At 43.4% G+C, this 24,890-nt stretch overlaps 1 protein-coding gene across 3 annotated transcripts in view; it reads right to left on the reverse strand.

The window, feature by feature from the left end:
* The window catches only part of WDFY2 (WD repeat and FYVE domain containing 2), a 66,262-nt gene extending 42,450 nt beyond the window's left edge, over positions 1-23,812 (reverse strand). The window contains exon 1 of one of the 3 annotated variants that reach the window (XM_054217941.1): positions 23,554-23,812. In XM_054217941.1, coding sequence (XP_054073916.1) covers positions 23,554-23,690 — 137 coding nt within the window. In that variant the 5' untranslated portion in view covers positions 23,691-23,812. Of the gene's footprint in view, positions 1-1,896; positions 17,051-22,785; positions 23,092-23,553 lie in introns of those variants that run through there. The other 2 variants (XM_054217949.1, XM_054217959.1) reach the window with 2 other exon arrangements.
* Between the last annotated feature and the right edge of the window lie 1,078 nt (positions 23,813-24,890).

Below are 24,890 nucleotides of genomic sequence, written 5' to 3' on the forward strand. Positions count from 1 at the left end.
TCATTGCAGATATTTGAGAAACTTAGTGTAAGGAAAATAGGGTTCTAGCTGCAAAAAGACAAGAGCATGCACAACCTGTAAAAGTGTTATTTTCCACTGACAATATACTTATCACACTCAGTCAGAAAGCACCCAACATTTAATTTATGCAACACAAAGTTGTAGGGGAAAACCTGTTTCCTGGATTTGAGAAGAACATCAATCATATCCCGATGCAAATGAACCCCTTTCCAAGCAAGAAGCTGTTAAGTCCCAACATCCGCAGTTACCATAAAGTTGTTATCTCTCAATTTATACATTTATTTCTGTTGCTATGTGAACTTTCACTTTATTTTCTCTGGTTTTGTACTTCGTGCAAAAAAACCCCAAACAAACAACCCACCAAACCCAACCCAACCCTCACACCGCTATGGTATAGGTAAGTTCCTTAGCCGACAAATAGGACAATCAGCCGGTCACATGCGGCTGTAGATGCTGAAGTCTTACTGAAACACCCTCTCTAAGAACAGAAAGGCTATTGTATTTCAAATATTGATGAACAATTATGGCACTGTTTTTCCAGAGACAGCAAACACATCTCCTTGGAATGTATTTGCGTACTCTGCACCGCAGCAAGGCGCCTCTGGAAATGCTCTCCTTTGAGAAGGACTTTCTGCAGAGGAATCCCATTTCCAGTTCCTCCAGTTTACCATTGAACTTGAACAATGATTCATGGGTGATAAAATGTTCCCTCAGCTTTTCTGCTCATTGCTATTTTCCTCTCAGGGCAGCCTGACTCAGAGATGTTTTCACCGTCCTCGCACAAACCCAACTCTCTCCTACCTGCTTTGCTCTGCTAGAGGAGGCAAGAAGCCACCCTGTTGCTCTGACCCAGCAGGACAGCTTTGGTTGAGGAGTCATGGTACTCTCCAGGAAGGAAAGCAGCAAGCCTAGCAGCTTTAGTGACAGCAAAAAGGGACGGAGAAAGGAGGGCAAAGCAATGCAAACCCAACCCTGTCCTGAAAGGTTTGCTCTTCAGCTGCAAAGGAACTGCAGCCCTGAAGTGCCTTGCCAGGGGTTCTCAGATTTCTTCTTATCACACATACTGAGGAGAGTGTCGTGAGGTGCCAGCAAAGCCCAGAGCTCTGATTCTGTAATTTAGAGGTGATCTGGCATTTCAAGGGCTTACAAGACAGTCATAGTTTGTCACCTCTGCATTTCCATAGGAAGATGGAAATCAACACAAGTGAAAAGAAAGGGTCTTCAAATCTGTATCACAAGCCTAAACTTTTGCTTTTATTATTAAAAAAAATTCATCTCAAACGTGTCGTCCCTCTTCACATCCAGCTACTTCTTTCATATAACCTCGTTACAGCCTTCCCATTCTTCAGCATCAAACTCCATGCTGTGCTAATTTTATTCTATCATCTTTAAGGTAGTTAATTGTTAATTTCAATGAACATCCTCTTGCTCTTGTGTTACAAGCTTAGAAGTTTCTTTTGTCTCTACTTTCTCCCCTGATTAGTTGCTGTGTATACTCCTATCATTTCTTACATGCTTCCTCTTTAAGGTAATCAATCTTTCCAGTCTCTTGGGAAAGCTGTTCTTGTGTCCTGTTCTCCTTACCTGTCTTCCAGTCCCTCTAATGAGACAATATCCTGTCTGAACTGGCATCTTCTGTACTAAACACAGCAATCCAGACACAGACAAACCTGATGAATTATAAGAGCATTATCATTCTTTTCTTTATCCATCTTCTCCCTGTACATACCCTAGCAGTGTTTGCTTATTTGGCAGCAGCTTTACATGTTTTTTATTCACACTGGCATGATTTAGAAACTTACAAAATATGGATGAGAGAAAAACGTATATTTATCAGTATTAGATTTTCTCTGCAATACACTGCTGTCCACTTACTATGTTCTCCTGCAGTTCTTCACATCTCTCCAGACCCAATCAGCTTATCTGCTAATTTGGAGCAGACTGCACTGGTAGGGGAGGGAACAGAGGATTTGCCAGCTACAACTTCTAAGGGCAATCCCAGAACCACATGTTCCTGGCAAAGAGAGGTAGAAAGAAAATGATAAAAGAGAGAAATAGGCAGAGGCAATCATGGGCCACAGAAAATCTTGAAGGTATACAACACACTTTCTCCTTGTGAAGATGGGACAGGAAAGCCACATCTACTACATAAGTGTAGGGAGGACACAACCAACTCCCTCCCCAGGTATGGAAAAATACACTATTTGAATGTGAAAACAGTGCAATATATTACAGTGTATGACAATAAAGACATCTGATGGAATTGTGTCCGATAGGAGGCCACTGCTTAGGTGACTGCTACCCCTCCACCAAACCCGTAAAGCCTGTAGCAGCTACTGTTTATTTATCTTGTCATTGCCTTATAGGTAACTTCTGCTTTGCAATAAGGGACAGCTTCCAGTTCATGGCAAAAGCATCAAACATTATTAGAAACCCTCTTCTAGCACCTTGTTACTAGCTTATTTCACAGACTTATTTTTGTCTAGAGGGTTACAAGAAGAGTCCTCTGCAATTCCTGTCCAGATGCTGTCTCAGCTTGCATTCTCCAGATCTTTATTGCTGCCATCCATAGAGGAAGTATCAGTCTGATCTTGGAAGAAACAGAGTTGAGGTCTTGAGAAAAAAAAACAGCTCAGCTGATCTGCCTCTGTTTTGCAACCCCTCACATTTAAATCTTATTCCAAGCTAATACGAAAGGCAACATCCTGAAATTCAAAAGCAGAAAGTTCTTACTAGGTCATGCTATTAGGCATGGTGATGACAATAAAGGTCTTAATATTTATATATTCACAGAAATCAGCGATTTGAGGCAGAGTACTTTCAAAGCAAGGACTTTATATCATTGCTGATTTAACTACTGAGCAACTGTACACATCCACTGGAAAAAGCTGATCAGCTTTCCCCATCCTGAATAAAGACAGGATTCCTTCCTTTCAATAAGCTCCTGCACCAGCCTGCCGGAATTCAGACAGGTAAGGATTCTTGAGCTCACATAAAAGAACACTGACAGATATGGAGATTACAGCAGATGCAAACCACTTCATAACACGTACCACAGAGCTGGCCTACAACAGCAGCACAGCAGGTATGAAGAGTACATCATCCACTGTGCTACACCATCAGAGACAGCGTATGCTGCATGTAAGCACTGTACCACCCACCCCTATCACAGTCAGGATGGTGCTGTGCCTGTTACTACTATTAGCGAATCAGGCAATCCTTGTTAAAGTAAAGTAAAGGTGTGAAGATAATAAGCTATTCTACTAGCAACAAGAGGATGATTCGTATGGTTTCTTTTTAGGAAAGGATAACTTGGTGTTAACCAAGATCACACATCGCCAATCTTTGAGTTAAGTAATATTTGCCCAGTGGCCTGAGTTACGTGCAGAGGGGTTGCATGCACATGAACACAGCTTGTTCCACCCCACTTAATCCAGAGATGTTGCCTTCCAGCAGGAGGCCATTAGTTAACACAGGCATGGACAGTGCGAAGAAGGTGTCTGAAATAATGACTTTGGGCTATTGGAGGGCCATTGAAAGCAGAGGATGGCAGCAGATTAAAGCAGACTAGATCTATCATTGACCTTGGCAGAGGACACAAGATTTTAAATGGTAATACAAGGTAGAAGACAGCTAGAGACCACCCATTGGGCAAGTAAATCCTTGTGCTATTAGTTAAAGCGTAAAATCAGATCACAGCATCTGCCAGGGAAAAACATGAGCTGAGATGGGTAAAGGCAGTACATAAGGGAAGGGTCCTTTATGATCCTGCTGCCTTGCAGGCTCAGCACTGCCTGAAACGCTAAATCAGGTTTGTAATTCTGGCTCAGCTATTCACAGGTCAGACAGGATTGCTTCTTACACAGAGGGCAGGGAGGGGAGGAACAGCTTTCCTTGCAGACAGTTAAGCTACTATGCAAAAAGGCTGAGACGATACATCCAGTTACCTCAAGCCACAAGATACACTTCCCACAAACTAAAGCCCACTCTTTTGGTTTCAAAATCCATGTGTGTTCTGCTGTGTCAAGCAGTTCCTCCTCCCACTCTCCTGCTCTGGTATCTGAGACATGCTGAAAACATCCAGGTGGAACGACCTGACAGTCCAGTAAGTCTCTTGCACATGTCATATCTAATACAAATGAATTGTGTCTTCTTATCAAACACACACAGTGAGCTTTGGAATACACAATTTGTGAGCAGTTATCAAGAAATGTAAATCATTAACAATCTGCAGCAGTTATAGCAGTTTACTTAATTCGGAGATGTCCCAACTACTGAGAACCCGGAGGGAGGTAGCACACACGAAAGGCAGTATTTTAAAAATTTACTCAGAGGCCAGTAGCAGGTAACAATTTTTATAATCAATTTTTATTCCAGTTGGAGGGGAAGAGGGAGAAGAGATTAGACAGAGCTGTCCTGTGGACAGGGTCTGGCCCCTAAAACAGATCAGCTGGACAGCTTGCTCTAAATCATGCCAATAAACAGGAATAGCAAGTTTACAAGAAAAACCCAGAACAGTTATGACCTTGAACACTGCAGTGAACAAAAGGGTTGTTTTGGAAATACACACAAATTTTCATCATCTGTGCTGCACCATATAAATAAATGCAAGCTAACAAAGGCTCTTAGAAATGCAACAACCAGATCATTTCACAAATGCATCTTTTCCCCCCTGGCACTGCACCTTTAAAATGCTTCATTCACATAAGTCTGAAAGACCAAGGTTTGTCTTTGCTTTTCCTATTGACTTTTTTTTGTTGTTGTGCCAGAGCATTTAATAGTTTTGTTTGATCAAATTTTCAAAAGGAAAATATTTCTGTAGTCTGTAGAAGGAAAAAAAAGCTCATGGCATGGCAGCTACATGCTAATTAGATGCCACTGAACATTGGGGATCTACATCCTAGCTTTCCCAGTGGTCAACCAGTAACCCCTACTTCAGACATAGGACCCAAAAAGACAGTCCAGTAGTGTAAACTCCAAATCATGCACTTAAAAGCTTAGAGAAATTTTTCCCATCAGTTCTCCCAGTCATCCCACACTGTCTGCTCCTCTGGCACCCTTCATTTTTATGCACATTTGAACCATACTATTTCTCTCCCCAGAGTTCTGGCTCCAGCACTCTGGTTCAGCAAGGGATGACAGTGATTTGCAAGTCCTGAAGACTTGGCCTTTTAAAAATACTCATGCTATTGGCAAGAACATAAGCTTTAGATGCGTATGTGTGTGTGAAAGGTGCAGATACTCCCTCTGCATCCCAGTCCTCCTGTTTTCAGGAAACACCTGTTAACCAGCAGATACCAGGCTACCAAGGTCACCTCTCCTTGGCAGTAACAAGCCTTCAGCATTTGTGCACCCTCAAGCAACTGCAGAGGTAGCCCACATACCTGCTCAAGCAGCTGTTGTCTCTTTCCTCACTAAGTCAAACATGGCTTTGAAACGATCAGGCAAAGGCAAATACCGCCATTCCCTCCGTTGCAAAAGAAAGAATCTCTTCCCATTTGATTTCCATTTCTCTACTGCTTGCAGCATCCCAGCCCACTCCCCATCACCTGAAAGGCATCACACATTCACCATCTCTCAATTACTCAAAACAATTGAATGCATTTTAATAATATTTAAACATGTTTAAAAAATCCATTAACAAACTGGGAATTATTATGGGCTGCTGATGGGAAAGGAGCTGCTGGAACACAGAAGGATACAATGGGTACTTCAGGTTTTCAGAAGACAACATCTGGCAAATAAAAACTGCTAAACATGCCAAACACCTTTCACGTCACCAATGCTCAAGATTATTTTAATCAGATTTCTGGTGCCAGTGTTTTTCCCAATCCAAGCTGCCCCATTTTAACTTTTCATATCAGACGACTGCTTGATATTAGTATTTAACAGCAGTCAGCATTAGGATGTGCAGCTGCTCCAAGAGTTCATGCAGGAAGGAAGCAGCTGTCCTTTTTTGAATTTCTAATTGATAAGACAGGGTCACCAAAAGAATGAATAAACAGGAAGGTGAGGAAAGGAGAGAGTGAGTTGAAAGGAGCTGTGTTAGAGATAAAACATGAATGGGAAGAATAAGCAGTAGGGAACAGGTTATAAAGTATGAATGATAAAAAGCCTGCAGTAGGGACAGCAGCGAGCAGCTGGCTCGGTAATCCCTAGAGAAGAAAACTGAAACAGCACAGTATTTTGGTAATAATCTATCCAAATTGAGGCAACAGGCTGAAGATGAACCCTTCAAACCTCAAGACTCTCCATACATCCCAGTTACTGGGGTGGGGTATCAAGAAGTCTGCATGAAGTCAGCCCAACCCCAGAAGGGAGAAGTCCAGCTTCACACTTTGTATTTATGAAGCACTGAGGCGGTGTCAAGAGTCAAGAGACGGTAATGAAAAGCCTTCCAGTTGCACTTGACACCTGAGTATTACCCTGTGAGCAACCTCCAAATATCTAACATGGAAATTGTTTCCTACATTAAGGCTTCTCCAGATAATGCACTTCCACTTACCTTGGTACCTCAGATAGGATGTTCTGGCTGTGCTACTTGGGACACTAAATCCATTAGGCTGTTATCAGTTTCCTGTTAACAGGATTTTTTTTTTTTTTTTTTTTTTTTGGCATTTAAGGCAAACAAAGGTTCACTATCTATCATTGCAAAATAAGCATAGAGGAAAATAAACGATAGTTTGAAAAAGGAAGTCATGACCAATGCAGACTATCTGAACTCAGTTTCAAGTGATCTTTTCCCAACCACATACTGCAAAATTTGTACTTGAAATAAAACATTTTCACTGTATATTTTTTCAGGGAGAGAAAACGTTTCACTTCAATTGCCTTCCTCTGAAATGCTCATGGAAAGTTTCAAGTCTCAGCACTGGCTCTTCACAAGTTTCTCCTCTTGTTCCCTCCCCAGCTTGAGTCTCAAGAATAAAACATTTTTTTGGTTCAAAGAAGCTTAGCTTTTGAATAAGTAAACACACACCACAGAGTCAAACTAGGTCCTGTTCATGGATTATTTACAAAATATTACTATTAGTCAAAATTAAAACCCAGATGTTTGAGACCCTTCCAAATCAGTCCTGGACAGGTAGAGAAAGCAGCGCCGTAACCCAGCTTCACAAGAGAACTTAAGGACAGGGATACCAAACACCAGCAGGTCTAAGGTAAGGGCCCAGGTCTGGGAGCGTTGCTCCTACTGAAGAGGTAGGTACTCAAAAATGGGACTTTCGTTAAACATGGCAGTTCAAGCCACCCAACGCAAAATGCCAAGTGTGTGAAATCCCACATCCTCCACAGACCTGGACATACTCCTGCAATCCTAATTGGGACTGTGTAAACACCTGGCTCCCAAATGCTCACCTCCTGACACCCATTTTTACTCCGTAACACTTTAGCTGTAAGAACAGTCAACTAGGAGGACAAGGCAGGCTATAAGATCTCCTGAGCATGCGGAGATTGACACCACCCTCCCCAGAATCAAATCTCAAATACGAGTTGGGGCAGGGGGGGATAATTAAATAAGCAGTTGATGCTGAGTCAGCTGGTAGGATGGACATTAGCCTGGCCATTTTCTCCCCAGGAGACTCAGAAGTCACCTGTACCTGCTAAGTTCTTGCAACAGCAACTAACCACTACAGAAACTTATCAAAGCCACAGCAACTAGTTCAACAGCAGTTAAAAACATAACATCGAGACTGGATATGCACCAACAAGAATTAAACTTCTCTGCAAAGGAGGATGGATGATCATATGTTCCCTTCCTCTACAAAGAAACTTTCAATTTCTACTTTCAGCTTCAGCAATTGATTTTTTTTCCCCCCAATTGCCTAATTTTTTTCAGATAATACATAACCATAATGTGTCGCCAAATGACAACACCAGTGTCACTCCGATCTGTGATTTCAGGAAACAATATCAATTTAGTTGCATAGGAGGAAGGGGAGCCAAGTTAAACATCTTGTTCTGTTTATTTCCATGTTACTTCTGCATAATTGATAGCTATCCATAATTTAAGTTTATTTGACTCCAAATCTGCCTCTGTCTCTTAGTATCTGGTTAAAATTGTTGTTTCCATAAAATTTGATGCAATGGAGGCCGAGTAGAATTTCTGTTTGAGTCCAGAGTGAGAAAGTGCAATCTTGTGGTTCAGCAAAAGCAGTAGATTTTGTAGAAAAATACTATAAAGACTGCTATAAAACCTTTGCGCCCTGAGTATTCAAAGTACACATGATTCTAAAGAAATCTTGTTGCTTTCTTGATCCTCTTATCTTGGACCTTAAAAAAGCAATAATAACCTTATAACAATTTAGAGCTGGGCTAAAATAATCTGACACAATTTCCTTAGTATCAGAGGATGCATACCAGAGGATAATTTCAGACCAACCATCCTGAGAACAGTCAAAATGATATTAAAAACTTACCAAGAAACTTTTCGTAGAAAAGGAGTAAACACAGAAGGCTCTTATAACAAGACATTCCACACAAGAAACCCAAACTAGAATATATAATTTTCCTCACAATGCAGGAGGGAACAATAACGCACCATGAAAGATGAGGAAAACCCAACAGTCTTCACTACTGGAAAGCCTGGCTCCAAGACACAAAACCCAGCTTAGCAATCTGGGCCAAGCTCAGGAGCGGGAGGAGAATGCAACCGCCGTGGGGTAGCACCATGCCAAAGAGTGTCAGAACAACAAGGCTACATCCAACACATATTTTCTGACTCCACCACTGCCCCATCCCACTTAGTGTGTCAGTGACAGGTAAGGGATGCCGATCATCCTCCTGCCTACCGCAGCAGCTGTAGATGTACTTCCCCAGTAATGCAAATATCAGCTGCGCTTCTGGAACGCTCATCTGATCCGCCTCACAATGAGGTCAGCAGTAAAACTCTCAAATGACCCCGGAGCAGGATGAAACCAACCCCAATAATTTTAGTGTTTGCTTATATATTGAAGCAAAAGTAAATTACTACTTCTTCCTAATGGGAGACACATCAGTGTCCCCACATTAGTGGATAAAGAGGTGGGAAAAAAAAGAAAAAAAAAAAACCGACTGAAATAAATACCGTGTGAATCCTAATCCTCAACCAACTACCCAAATGGAAACAGCCTGTACAAAAATAAGCTATGCAAGACGACAGAAGAGAGACTTTCTCTCCACAAGCCTTTGCCCCAACGACATATGTAATTTCTGTTACATTATCAGTGTCAGGTAAACTGGACAAGGCAGAAAGACCTACGTCATAGTTACAGAACAAGCATCTCTAGCTGTACAGTGCTTTCTACTGCAAACATGTTTTGAAGATTCCTATGCTTTTCTCAGGTAGAGAGCTCACAAGCTACTGAAGTAGCACACTTCCTCTTCTTGGTTCCTTTGTGGCATCACCAGTTTTATTAGGAAATGAAAGTTTCTTATCTTCTGTCCACCTTGAAGCTTTAATACAACCTTCGTATCCTGTTAAGAGTTTTCTGTAGTCATTTGGCAGCAACATCAAAGATCTTATTGAAGCATTCATTACATGAAAAGATGTATGTGTGGAAAACAATGCTTGAAGTAAGGTCTGTGGCAACTGTATGCTCAATTTCTTTCAAGTAGTTTAGGGACTGAAAGGAGCAGAAATGTCATTTTTATGACTGAAGGTCTTTTCAAAGATGAAAAGTTTAGGTAAAGCCTCCCTGCAGAGGGTCTCTGGACTTCCTTGATCTTCTCCAAGCTTTTCTCTATATTTGGATCACCTCAATGAAGAATTCTCTCTTCAGCACATAACACCCAACTATATATGTGTTTCAAAGGGGTAGATGATTAGTGGCTTGTATTTCAAAATTGGGCATTACTACAGCTTAGCTCTATGACTTCAAAAATACAGGACCAAAGCTTTCACTTGGCCTGAAACAGCAGAGGGACTGTCACACTTACCAGAAGTGAAGCCTGGACTCTTCTACTGGCAGTACGTGGAGCAGCTCCAGTGCAGCTGCATTGGCACCAAGCCCACTGTAAGGATGTCACCCTAGGACCGTGTAAGCAGGGAACAAGCTGGTGTGTAAAGAAATCCACGTCCAGTCTCCCAGACCTACAGGACATGATGAAACAACGTGCTTCTCAACCCAGTCAGAGATACATCCCTGGGTGTCAGAAACAAAGGCTCATGGAGACAAATAATCTTGACGGCTGTTGAGGAACATGAGGAGATGTACTCAGACAGGTTACAGGTCCAATGCCTGGGCCTATGGAGTTGCAGCAAGAGAACACAGTGGTCTGACCGGAGGACATGGCCACAGAGGCAACGAGTGCCACCTCTGTGCTCCAGCTGGGTTCCAACCCTGGCTGTGGCCTCATGGGTTGCTGGCCGATGTCCCACGCAGGAATTTGGTGGTGCATGCATTTCTCCTCAGTATTGTGGCCCTGGGAGACCTGCCCTCCCCTGGATATCTGGTTGAAGTCAGCCTTAAGAATCTCAAGCTATTTTTGGTCTCAGATTCAGACTTTTTATTAAACTTATTGTTACAGATCTCAAACCAGCAGAAATGTTTAGGCAGGCAGACCACTTCTAAGGTCTGTGTCTTGTTTAAACTAGCAGCTTTGGGTTGGGTTTTTTGGTTTTTTTTGGTTTTGTTTTTTTGGTTTTTTTTTTTTTGGTTGGTTGGTTTTTTTGTGGGGTTTTTTTGTTTGTTTTTTGTTTTTGTTTTTTAAATCACAGAACCAATTTCCCATAGGCAAATTTGACTCCCCACCAGCAGGGACAGCCACGTGATCTGGGTGGCCTGGAGATGTGAAACACACCTGTATTGACAAATGACACAGGGCTGGGACCAGTCTCTGGCAGAAAGGCCACCTGGCATAGAAACCAGCAGCTGCATCCAAGCTGTGTACGAGGAATGGTCCCTGGTCCAAGCTGACTCCCAGACCCTGTCTGGGAATTGTTTGACACTGTGGGAATTGGCTCATGGCAACAGCAGTGCCTGGTACCAACGAACCATACAGTACAGCCAGCCAGATCTCTGTGCCTGAATACATGTCCTCATGCTACTTAATTCGTTAGAAACACAGTCATTATAGCAAGTGGCCCTGGGTTCAGCTGCCTGTCTCTCCCAGATGATTCATGCAGTCGTTGAAAAGAGGAACAATATTGATCCCACTGAAGTCTGCCCTACATACACCACCCTGTGCAATACGGGGCTTGTTTAGAAGAAACGGAAAGTCGGAACAACAAGGGATTTTCTGTTTCTGCTCACAAGAGTCCTCCTTTCTCATTATCTTGCACACCGCAATAATATCTCAAGGTGGTCCATATTTTGCCATTTTCCACCCTTCATTTTTATTAGCCTGAAGTCAGAGTAAAGGTATTGGCCAGCAACTGAATAAACAGAAATTTCTGGCTTAACTACAGTCATCATGCACAGCCATAAAGGGAAATCAAACTACGAACAAAAAGATGACCATTGCCAGGATAATGCTTCACAGTATCACAACGCCTGGCTTTCAAATTAGGAGCACGCCTGCAAACACAGGCAGTATCATTTATTTCTGGAAGAACACCATTGAGTCTGAGGTGTCAATACATGCATACACACCACCTTTGGAAACCACTGTTTGCACTTTTTAATCCACATGCAACACTCTCGAACACAGATCACTAAGCAGTTACCCATGTCCTTTGCTTTACCCGCATCCAGAATTTTTGTCAAAATGGTTATTTACCTACTTCTCCCACATGACACTGTATACAAAATACTTACCTACATAGTTAGTAGTCCTGTCTTTGTGATTAAGAGCTGAATAACAATTATACTTGTTTCTAAAAGAATCTGGCTCTTTAAACTATGTAAAAATGTCTGTTCGTGTCAAAAAGTGCATGTGAACACAAGCTCAGTTGTAGAGCACAGGAAAGACCATGGAAGACACTGACCGAGGCACATCAACCCATTTGTTAGGTTTAGCCAAGCTTCCTGCTGGTCACCTCAACCTTGGCACTCCTTGGGTTGTTCATTCAGGTGTGTTCACACCTCATAAAAAGCAGACAACGATGTTTATTCCTGATTCCTCAAAAAAGAGTTTCTAAGTCATCAGGTTTTTAGAAAGATGAATATAAGCTGTGACTAAAAGGATGCTGTGGATGAAACTAGTCAGAGATGGAGACTCCTTGGCTTCGTTTCCTGTTAATGAAAACTTATTAAGGAAAACCTCGCCAAGTTTATCTCTTATCTACCAAAGAACCTATTGAGGAGGAGGGAAAGGAGGAGTAAAAACATCCTAAATCACAGAAACTTTCAGAATTCAGATAAAGTTCACACATTTTCAGGCACTACAGCATATAAATTTTTTTTAAACAATCAGTACATTCATAACTCCCTTTTCCTACTGCTTTTTCTGATATCTAAGATTGGTTAGCCAAAGTATTTGAGGAAGAGTCAACCACTGGAAACCTAAAGACCATAACCACCAGCATTTATAGCATTCCTTGTTTAACAAAAAAAAACCTACCTTTGCTTTTAATCTTTCACTCCAAAATTAACTTTGGAACTAAAGTGGCAGCACAAGCTACCATGGGATTTCCTACCTTTCTGCTTGTCCTTTGCTCCCTCACCATACAAGCAATGATAAAGAGTGTACAGAGAGGAAGATGAGGGGATACGCAACAGAGATCCCAAATGTCCCCCAGAGCAATGTCCACAGCCTGCAGAAACTCTGCCCACAGCAAGGCTGAGGGCATGTCTCTGCAACAGCCCACCACACTCAACAGGGCTCCTCATCCGCCAGTGCCTCACAGCTCAGCCTGCCATGGGACTCCAAGCAACATAGCATGCTCTCCAAAATTTTACATGCTTTTGCTTTTTGGTTACAAATAAATCTAGCAACAATGGGACTCAGAACATGAACCTGAAAGTTCTGTGTTTGTATGGGTCTGAGCTGATGTCCCTGCTGAAGTCCAGCAGGATCACTTCCTAGTTGATATTTTGAAAGCATGAAGATGGATTTATGTATTCCCACTCATTTACTGGCAGTTGCAGAAGTTAGCAAGAGGAGATTTGCTTATGAAGTCTGATTCATTTCCTGAAGGGAAGAGACTGTGCTCTTCTTTGGAAATGGATTAGTACCTATACATTGTGTAACCAGCCATTGCTATGTAATACGCTGTGCCAAGTACAGTGGTCTGCCGCCCATCACAGTTGATACTCTCAGGCTAGCTGCTTCTCTTGCTTTCTCCTGCCTGAAGACGTCCAGCATATGTCCACTCTTAGCCGTCAATGGCAGCTAATGCAGTCTCAAAAACTATTACTCCCGACTTCAGATACAACGCGATCTAGAAAACATGAGGTAATATCAGACAGGCTTTTGCTCATCAGACAGGGCTAAAAGCCTCAGCTACTAAGGCAAGGCTCTGATAGACCTGACACACACTTTTGGAGCTTAATTATAGTTATTCTGACTGAATGGGACATAAAATAGGGCTCAGTGGACAGAATAAAATGTATAATTTCACTTCAGCAAAAAGCATCAACTTTTTAATTCCGGTCATTAAATAACTTTAGTCCAGGCTTTGGGTACAATAAAGCCAAAGGTGTCAATTTTGACTTGATAGATACATTATCTTCTCACCTCCCACCCTCAGCACAATTCATGTTGGGCCAGCTTTAGTCCTCTCTTTCCCCGTTAACACCTACCGTACTGCTCTATTTTGATCTCTAGCTTTTAGTACAGGCAGAAGCAGGTACTGATGAAGAAAACCATTACCACAGCACACTAAAAACAATCCTTCAGCTCTGGAAGCCAATGCAGGGCTCTTCAGCAAAGGCCCTTCCACCTCCCCTTGAGCTCCTGGCTGTCAGAAAGCAGGCTACACTGAAGCCTGACCAAGGACTCCTGTGCCACAGGAGTTCGAAGCAATGGGACCAAGAGGACAAGAGCAGGCACAAGGGCTGCATGCGTGACGTTGGAGAACAGGACAGGCATGAGACTTCCAGTAATGGCAGAAGTGCAATTGGCCTTTGGCAGCAGCTTATTGCTGGTGAAGCTGCTGAAACAGCCAATAAAGTAGAGCCAGTAAAGGCAAGTCCAGCCAAGACACCACATAGAGGTGTTTCCCCTGACATCAAAATGCTGCAGCTGTCTTTAGTCAACCCTGCATGCAGTAAAAGCTAGGTTGGACCACAGGCTATGTCCTTACCATCAAAGCAGAAGATTTAGAGATCATGGTCACCTTAGAGATTTTACTTTCATCCTGTGCCACGCGCAGGCTACTAGAAAACATGAGGCCTTCGCAATGTCAATTTGAACCACTCATTGGCTGACTCCATAGCCCACATCTGCTCTAGCAAAACACAGAACTGGGGGGGGGGGGGCAGAATTTCCTTGTATCAAACAGGAAAACAGGGACGGAGTAGGGGAATGAGAAGATGCAGCTTAATAACACTAAGTACCAAGCGGAAAATATTAAAAGTGAGGCTAATTCAGCACATAAGTGACTTGAGTGCAAACTAGTTACAAATAAAATCTAAGCCACCGTTTCCAGTTTCACAGCACTGAGATTCCTGAAGTTTCCAACATATATGAAGGGGGCAAAATACTTAATGAGGACTTGTCTCTTAAGAGAGATAAGAGGCTACTGTTTTAAATGAAAAGTCAGTCCCTTCCAGATCTTTGTGTAATAAACTGGCCCCAAAACACCTTACAGAATATTGAGTTCAACACTATATTCAGCCAACATCTGCAAGGGAAGAAAACTCAGTGTATATGTTCTTGGAGAAGTGTCCAAATCAGAGGAGACATTTATAAGATAAGCTTTGCTGTTCTGCTTCAGAAAACATAAACAGCAACAAGAAAGCAAGCAACAGAACAGACTAATTTTCAGTGCTCTCCTGGTTCATCTTATCTTGCATCACAATAAACCTACTGGATTTCCTTTTTCAGTCACTGTCTATATATTTTTTATTCCAAGCCGTGGATAGCGTGGAAGTCAGAGACTGTTGATACCTATACATCTAAATCTTGAAACTATTGTACTAAGAGGATACGTACCACTTATCTGAACCAACTGCAAAACCCTCTCTCATCTCCCATTGTCTAGCATGCATTAGCTTGCATAAATGTAATTATGTTTTTGCTATACCTTATTACCTTTTAAGCTAAAGTAAAACCTTTAGCACCAACTCATGATTAGACCTTACTAGAGCTTTAAAAAAAAAAAAAAGCTGTTTACTTTAAGACCCTAAAGTATTCCACGAGGCAGATGCACCACCTGCTTAAGAATACAATTAAGCCTTTATTTGTTATTATAAGTGAATTTGAAGCCGAAGGTAAATTTATCAACTTTGCACTCTCTGCTGGAGGTGCAAAATCTCATTATCTGTCATGTTCTAAACATAGGCAAGGATCTTCTCTCCACATCCCTTCAAGGCAGGGCACTGTATTTGCTCTATCACCTGAATCCAGATAATTCTAATCCAGATAATTCAACCTAGTGGCAAAATAGGCCAATTCACATTAGGACAGATTTTTCTTAGATTTCTCTCCATGGGACTCAACTCCTATTGAAACTGCTATTACAGACTTGTAAAGGTCAAAAGCATTGCCTTCTGGGGCTGATCAATCACTACCGTTATTTCAAAAACCTGCTAAGAACATCGATCTTTTACCTCACAGTAAGAGGGAACAGTACAGGATTTGGAGAAAAAAAAAAAAGACAACTTTAGATCAAACTTCTTAGTAAACTTGGCAGCAGAACAGCAGTGCTCTTCTACCCAGAACTGTGCTTTGGCATCGCCTTCGATTCGGTGCTCAAAACCTTAAGAGTTCCCTGAAAAACTTAAGTGGTGAATACACATGGTGTGACAAGCAAAGCCCATATGTTCAAAGTCTGGCCAAGGTTAGTTACACAACACTATTTCCTGCAGCCTGACTAGGAAAAAAATTAAAACACAACTTTTTTTAACCCAGGCTCCACAATTGTTCTCCCTTTTATGAGGATGAAGGCTGCACTTTGTCTATCTAAAATCTCAGTACAGTCTAATTTGCAAAATTTTTTACTTGCTTCCTGATGGCCAAATATCCATTTTGAACATTATTTATGCAGTTTCAAGCCATCAGGCAGACAGACTGTGACATATGAAGAACCCTGAGAGATGCATATGGTTTCATGATTATGTAAAGCTCCATCCCTGGAGGGCTGCTTTGTAAACTTGCCCTCTCCTGCTTCTCCTTTCACAAAATTGTCCTTTTTCTTCTCCGGGCTTGTTCCAGCCACTCACCCAACCTACTTGCTGGGGTACGTGCTGGTCCTGTGCAGATGTTTGTTTTATAGTTTCCCCATCTACTGCATTTCATACTTCACCCCACAGAAGTATAAAGAAGGAAGTTTTATTTTCTCTTTCCTAAGATGACCCATGCAGGACAAGGCTTTGCTGAACAAGATGCATCCCGCTGCCTGTGGCTATTCTCAGCACCCCACGGCCACTGCTCCCGTCCCCTTCCATGGTGCCCCACCCCAGCCTGCCGCATCCTGCGGCACCACGGCTGCATCCATCACTCCCTCACGCCATATGCAGAAGGGAAACAGCTGTGGTTTTTCTTGCTCCTGTCTTTGCAACAGACTATGCTAGGGACTACTGCAATTCTCATCAAATCTCTGGGCAAATACACGCAGATACTGGCAGAGTTTTATATAAAATGAATCATATTTGACAGGTATGTGACAGAAGCACCATGGGCAAGGCAATTAAACATGGTTTCTGGGGGGCTTTAATGCAAACGGCCTTCCAATGTCTGAGAGGTTACAGGGCACAAGAACACAGTGATGTACATAAGAAACTTGTGCAAAAGCCAGTTGCTCTCCTTAGGGCATTGCACGTCATTTATGAAGCTTTTAGAGCTCCTGAGCAGAGGAGCAGTAGTGTGCCTGCATTACGCCTTCCCATTTTCTCCTTCCCATTTGTTCTCTTAAGGCTGTTACAAACAACATTTTACAAAACTTGTGCCACTTTCCAGCAGTTCTCTTGCATGTGTTATCACATAGCTGAAAGATGTTGCTGGGAAACCTGTGCACAGGTCACTGTCAGCAGATACCATGCAGGAACCGGTGCAGCTGGAGAGAGGGAAAGAAAAGAAGAGTCTGCCTCAGTAACCAAAATCCTACAAGGTAGGTCAAACAAGCTACTGACAAATTTCTGTTGTGCTACAACTTCACCTGCTGTTTGAGACCTTCAGTTCACTAAGTGACCCTCAATGAAAAGCCAGCCTTACTGAACTATCCTGCTAGCTTCAAAACTGTTGCAATACCTTTATTTTAAGGTATTGCAGCCATTTAATTCTGTAGCATCACTGCCTCTTCTAGTCATCCTTAGCTTTAGGAGAAAACCCAACAAGTTTCCCGCAACAGTACATTTTTACTTATATGCTGTCTCTGTGTTCCGCATAATCCGTAATCAGCATTTGTTTTTCTTCCAGGGGCGCAGGGCACACACAGAGGTGGCATTGTGCAGTCTCCTCTCAGCGAGGAGCGTTGTTCAGCTGCAGAACTGGAGAGGCTGCAGGGGAAGGTCACCAAGCCTGACAGATACAAGACACGCTGATGAGAGAGCCAGTCTCTGTGTAAGCAGATGCCAGTGAAATTAAGACGGGGTCAGGGAAGACAAGAAGAAAAACAAGAACTGGTTAATATGGGAGGCGGATGCTCCATCCTGAAACTTGCTGCAACTCAAGAGCATTGTTCAGCAACCGGCAGAAAAAGAGGCTGCCATAAGGCAAACGGAAGATGTATTGAGTAGCTCTTCTTATTCCAAATAAAGCTTGTAAGATATGAATAATCTCTAAAACACAGAGGTGAGTAAAGTAAAAACCACCGCACCTCTGACTCTACAACACTCGGGCATCTAACGTTCCACTCTATTTTGATGTCTAATTCTGCTGCTGAAATTGGGTCTGTACAAGTCGTGGTCCAAAGCCACATCATATCACATTTTTGCAGCTGCCACCTTGCAGTTAAGACATGAACTTAATACAACTGCAGGAGTTGCACCAATTAGTGCATTGACCTGTATGAGCTAGCAGTTGAAGGATAACTCAAATCAGCAAGGCAAGACTAAATGCTTGTGCTTTAAATCTTTAACTGATACTAAGTACTCGGGGGAGAGCATCATAAGGCAAGGTGCTTTGGCAAACTTCAAGAAGTCAACTCCTGGTGGTACGAAGGGCCACAGGGGGTTAAAAAAAATACATTGGAAGGTCTGCCACAAGATACTAAGTAGAGTTTATCATCCCAAACAAGTACTCAGAAAAACATTTTATGTGCTACTCCCAGGATTTTGGCATCTCAACAGGATACATGTTAGTCAAATCAAGAACAGTTGCTTTTCAACATCTGCAACAATTTCTGACTCCAAGAGCTTTTGGACCTTCTGTCTGCTCTTAAACCTCTTGCCAGTATCCACTTCTTTAACTCAAACAGCCAGCACTAACCTCCACCCTGAGCTTCATTCCAAACACAGTCATCAAGTTGCAACACATGCATTTAAAAAAACATTCAGAGCAAACAAGCTGCATCTCCAGCAATACGTCTCTTACAAACCTTTGCACTGTTCATGTAGAGTTCCTTCATTTCCTCTCAACAATTTGATCAGTGACTGATGTTTTTATAAAGATTTAAAGAACCTTTAGGCAGGGACATGTCTTTTTACACCTGCGAAGAGCATCCACACCTTCTGTGCTGCTTGAACTACTGCTTATGCTGCAATAACCTGGGTGTGAAACCTACAGGTTTGGACTGATGAACATACACAGAGAGCCAGCATCAAAATCAGTTCTTGCATCACCTGCACCTCTGCTGCAAACCAACAGCCACACACAAAGCAGAGCAGCTGTCAGTGACGGAGCTCTGTGCTTAGATGAGAATGACAAACCTGTATTGAAACCATAGCTCTGCAAAGAAATCACTCTCTACCACTCCACCACAGGAGAAAGGAAACCCAAGGAGCTTACGAACAGGTTGGCAGTTCCTCGCATCCTGCTGGGATGCAGTGCTGAGTGAAGAATCCCACCTTCCATTAGAGGTATTTCACAAGCATGAACAATAATGCTGTATGTTTTATGTTCTGGATCTGGACAAGAAAACCCCCACATTTCTTGTCACACATGCACATTCCCTTTCCTAGTACACCATTAGTTTAGCAAAGTTGAGATTTCACCTACACCAGATGGTCATTCATTTTTTGTACCCCCTAATATCTGCTAGTTAACCTACCCAGAAGACAAGCCTTGGACAACAGCTGAAGTGCATATCTACATTTAAAAACCTCAAACTGTAACTCAAACCTGGCAGTACAAGCTCTGCACAGTTTTCCCTCTGTAAGATGAAGATACCAATATGCACATGCATGACAAACCATCCAGGCTCACTGTTTATACAGCAATCCATAAAGAAGCTGAGACATCTCAGTTCAAAAAGAACTTAAAATGACATGAGGTAGGGGAGAAAACAAAGGTCTCTGTTCCCTTATTTAAAATAAATAAATAAATAAATAAATAAATAAAAATCCTATGGCATAAATATTTTTCTCCTAGGTTTTGTCACCTTCTAGGAGACTAGAATGTCTGTTTTTTAAATGGAGAGGATTTTGACCACTTTCAGTTAACTATGAAAACTTTTACCTCCCATGAATACTTTAAGGAGAACAGCTCTTGACTGCAACACTTACATTTCCAAGTTCTGTAGCATGGAAGTGAGCACAGAACTCCCACCCAAAAGAGGGCACAGACCAGAGCTCATAATTATCAGGAAAGTTTCCTACACCAGCACGTGTCTAAGATTTCCTCGCCTACAATATAGCTAGTGGAAAAAAAAGATGGCTAGTGGCAAAGCGCAGGTTTACCACGATGACACCTAGCCCCCTCCTGCCAGTCTTGCACGGTGACACACAATCATCACATAGGACACCCAGCTGAATGAGCACTCACATCACTGGCAGGCTCCTGGGAAATACAGAAATGTATTTCCCAAGCAGAACTGAAAGCTGTGTGAGTCAGTGCACTTCTCCCACCGTATCCCCATGCTCAGGTAAGATTAATGACACTAAATCTGCTCTGGAGCACAGAGTTGATATGTCTCAACTTGACATGCCAGTGACCTAGTTTTCAGACATGCCCAACACCCACATCTCCCTCTGAAGTCAACAAAAGACAAGGATGTTCGGCAATTTTGAAAAGGTAGTGTATGCTTTTAACACACAGGAAGCTGATGACAACTTAGGGCCAGCTGTGCACATTAGGAAAATCCCATTTTAGCTTCACACGTAGCACCTAGGGTACTCAATGCTATGGATCACTCAAGACTCTACACGTTCAGATATATGTATCTGTTAGTTCCACCCATTTGCTGGCAGGTGAAAAAGCGTGGATGAAAGCTAATAATTTCATTCTTATAGCCCTACTGCATCAGATTTATACATTCTTGGATAACAAATGCTGCCACTCCTTTAACTCTCACCTGCCTAGACAGGTGCATCCCCTTTCCTTAGAAAAAGTTACATGTTATCCCTTCCAATGCACACCAGCTGTACTGTAAGGAGATAGAGGCTCAGACTGTTTTACCCTAGAAAGGAATCAGCCAAATTAATTAAGATTAGGACACAATGCACACCATTCAACTAACATGACTGACTAGGATTCAGAAGAGGAAAAAAATGTAGAGCACAAAGGTGATGCACACTGAAGAGAAACTCCAACCTTGCAGGTTACGTAAAGTTTAGATAATCTAGCTAAATATGTACACACCCCTCCCTGCCCCCACCCCCCCTCCATCCTGGCCCTGCCATGAGATTCTTTCTTTCTCCATCTATGTCATCCTTTATGAGGAATAACCACACTCTCTATTATCACTTGGTTTTCATTTTATTTCCTAAAATATGTGCATGCATGTACAAATACAACGATTCAGGGCTACATAATGCATGACTATGTCTGCAAGCTATAGCTGAAACCACTTCCGTGGCTTTTAAAACCAAATAAAACCACTGGTGTCATAAAAATAGACTAGAGATGGAGCTCCCGCCTTGAAGAGTTTACTGGTATAGAGCCACATCATGCACTGAAGAAAACCTTTAAAGTGGTATCTAGTTGTTGTGTATGTTAAGACTACTAGCAACTTCAACAATGATATATATGTTCAGCCATTAACTAGCAAACCAACGGAGAACTCCTTCCTCTTCATCTCCAGAAGACCCGTCCTCCCCAGCCTGAAGCAAGTGCTGGAGATGGACAGTCATTCCAGCTGAAGTTCCCTGCAAAAGTTTCAGAACATTTCTCTCATATGAGCAGTACATATCACAGGCTGGGAAACACTAACAAAAGACAGATAACATCTCCTGAACCATCCCTTACAGTTTCCAGGAATCTCTAAAAGCTCTCCACATTCCAAGGCCATTAAACAACCGCGTCAACAGTAACACTAGGAGGCAGGTCCAAACAGGAAAAGGTACCATAAGGATCTGCACAAGCCTAACCATAAGTCACAGGTATTGAAAATCTGGTAAACTTTGCTTTCACCCCAGGTATCCCGAAATCTCCAAGCTTAACTCCCAGCCTGCTATTCCAAATAAGTTTTAGACTCTGAACCTTTTAATTACAATAAAAATGCTAATGCAGGTGGAAAAATGAAAGAAAAAGCCATTAATCAACCTCTTCATGCCTAAAGAAATAAAAGGCACGATCGTAGCTTATAGCATCTCAAAGACACTGCAAACCAGCCCCACAAGCAGGCAAATTACCTGGTTAGTTCCTTCAGTCAGAAAATAGCCTGGGAACCTCCAGGCTTACTACAGTATTTTAGTGTCTGTAGAGCTATCCTGTATCATGAGCAAAACTTCAGGTATCTATCAGCACATCTAGCAGCAGATTTCTTCACCCAGTTTCGTCAGCAAGCAGGACCTAACTACACCAGGGGTTTGCCCTGGGATGAGAAGGAATAGGGATGGTTGCTTATGAACTAGCAAGTTTCTTAGTGTGAAACCCCTGGCTTCCACTTCACCACTTGTTTCTTGAACCTGACATCTCAGTTATTGGTGAAACAAAGATCTCTGATCAATCCCTTTCTCTACATAGAAATATCAACTTGGAAAATCAATCTATTCTCAACAAGTCACATGTGCTAAAACAGCAGAAGCTACTTATTTTTTCTGAGATGAGAGGAGAGGCAGAGATTGAGAGACAGACCTATATGAGAGCAAGTGAATTTCAGGAATACTTCACTACAGAGAAAAAGAAACAGCTGAGCAAGCCTAACAAACTAAATGTGCAAAAACACACTGAAGCTTTATTCAGCTTCACAACAAATACATAAAAACCGTAAAGACAATAAAATCATGAACACATAGCAATATAAAACTCTGCTTTAAGTCCCTGTGACAGCGTACTTGTTTTATGTAGCTCAGTTTCTCTTGCTATGATGCAAGAGAGTTCACCTGAAGACCACAGCTTAGATGAACTTAAATGATCTTAAATTTGCACATATTTGACAACTAGCTGAAGAGTAACTCACAGTGAGGACAAAAACAAGATGAAAGAAATACTGACAGTTTTCCAGAAAGCTAGCAGAGATATAAAAGCAGACACTCAACAGGATAACAGGCATCCAAGAGAAACAGTCCAAAAAAACCCACAAACCCTTGAGAATCAAAACATATTCACACATTTTGGGCAACATTTGTCTTTCAAGCTGGGGACACAGGTTACACCATGCACCCGAGTTGCAAAGAAACTCTGCTTAAAATAATTACTTACGGACTCCGCAAGAAAAATAAGCTCTTGCTTTAAAGGAAGGCACCTTCAGGATGGAGTTTTGAAGCTCCGGCTGCAGGGCTGAACGAAGTTTGAGCTCTTTCAGAAGAGACAAAGCTGCCTCTGGGCAGCCTCAGACCCCGGCAAAACGGCCTGAAAACACTCTGCTCTTTGGCAGCTTTACAACACGGGATTTAACTCCAAGATCTTATCACTGACACATGGTATTTTTAAACAATTACCAAGAAACGCTTGGAGAGGGGAAAAGGGAACCAAAACTACTGTTTTAGCCAACGCCACGGCAACCTTTAGGCAAGGTCAAAGATCTCCACAGTCTGCCCCCCGCCCCCCGGCAATTCCTGTGATGAAGGCGATCTCAGATCCCATTTTACCCACGTTAAAGAAGTCACTCAAGTCCTGCAAGTTTCAGCAGCGCCCCAGCCCACCCACCGCCCTGACCCACACGGCGGTGGAGGAGATGGACACCAAGCGGGAGACCCCCGTCCCAAGCTCCTTCTCCTCCAGGACCAGCTGTGGCCGCCTAAAGCCACGTCCCCATGCGGGAACACCGCGACCCGCCTGGACTCCGGTGGTGGAGTCTCCCGTCGCGTCAGTGATGGTGGTGGTCCGTCACCACCACCGCTCGCCGGCGACGGTGGTGGATCACCACTGCAGGACCTGTCACCTCCCGCCATCCCTCGTCGGGGATGGCGGGAGGTGACAGACCACCGCTACGGCCCCACAGGACCTGTGGACGCCCGCTCCCGGTACCTGTCCTCGGAGACGCTGATGACCCCATCCTCCTTGGGCACTATCGCTGCCATGTTCACCACCTCCTGCGAGCCCTCCACTTTGTTGAGCAGGAGGGGCTTGCGAGTCAGCGCCTTGGGCTGAGGCTCCGCCGCCATGGGCGCCGCGGGGCTGGTGGGCACGCCGCTGCGGCCGGAGGAGGCTGCGGCCGAGGGGGAGGCGGCCCGCACTGCCGAGGCGGAGGAGGGACTTGCCAGAGCCGGGCGACGCCGTCCCTGGGAAGCAGGAACTAGCGGGGCAGTGGTGGAGGCGGTGGCGGCACCGCCCCCGAGCCGGGCCGGGCCGGGGCGGGGCGCAGCGGTCGGAGGGGAGGAAAATGGCGGCCGTCCGCCGCCATGTCATACGACCGGGCTGCGGCACCGCGCTTTTGCGAGGGAAAACCTTCGGGCAGACGGCGGTTTAAACACACGTCTCCTTCAATGGCCGCTCTCCCAGGGGTGTGCGTTGTTCGGGCCGAGCGCAAATACCCCTCAGGGGGCAGCCGGGTAAACGCGTCCTGCTTCTGACAAGAGGAGCCTTGTGCTCCTGTCTTGGCACGGTTCGGCTGCCTCGCTGTCCGCCCTGCAGGCACATTGCTGTCAACCCATTTGCGAAAGAAAGGGGAGCAAAGATTAAAAGGGGCGATTTCTTCCCTCTTTTTACATTACTTTTTCCTGTCCGAGTTTATCTTGGGACTGATGGTCAGCACATGAGGTAAAGACGGGATTCCTGCCGTCACAAAACAGCAAACTTGCATTAAACTTTCTGTAGTACGTTCTGCACCATGCAAGGTTTACATGATTGAAAGATTTCTACGTGGATTTCAGTATTCGGTGTTGAAAAGGGGTGAAATAGAACACGGGGCCAGCCCAGGCAGAGGTGAAGGCCGGTAGAAGCCTCGGGCAGGCAGGGCCTTGTAGCAGGTTTGCAGTTTCTACGGCAGTAGAAATTCACTGTCGGAGAGTTTATTCCCAAGGGAAATGCAACAGACTTCCAGCAGCTCGTTTTCAGCAAGATGCTACTCTTCACTCCCTTCTTCTGACGGATTCACTGAGGTCCAAGAAGGTCGGATAACTTACCCCAAGCTCTGTGCTAAAGCCAGTGAAAAAGCACTTCCAAAGCACTTCCTCCTGAGGTATACGCCAAACTTTCATAATCTGTCTCAAAAGATTCTGGAAAATCACGCTCAATGTCTCAACTGTTGTCCTACATCGCAGAAGTCGTCAGCAGATTGGAAAGCGTTATTTCAGCTGTAACTTTAAATTTACCCACACTAAGCCGACGAGCAGCAGCTCTCCATTAAAAAATTCAGTGCTCTT

The sequence above is a fragment of the Rissa tridactyla genome, chromosome 1, assembly GCF_028500815.1.
Source record: "Rissa tridactyla isolate bRisTri1 chromosome 1, bRisTri1.patW.cur.20221130, whole genome shotgun sequence".
NCBI classification, from domain to species: Eukaryota; Metazoa; Chordata; class Aves; order Charadriiformes; family Laridae; genus Rissa; species Rissa tridactyla.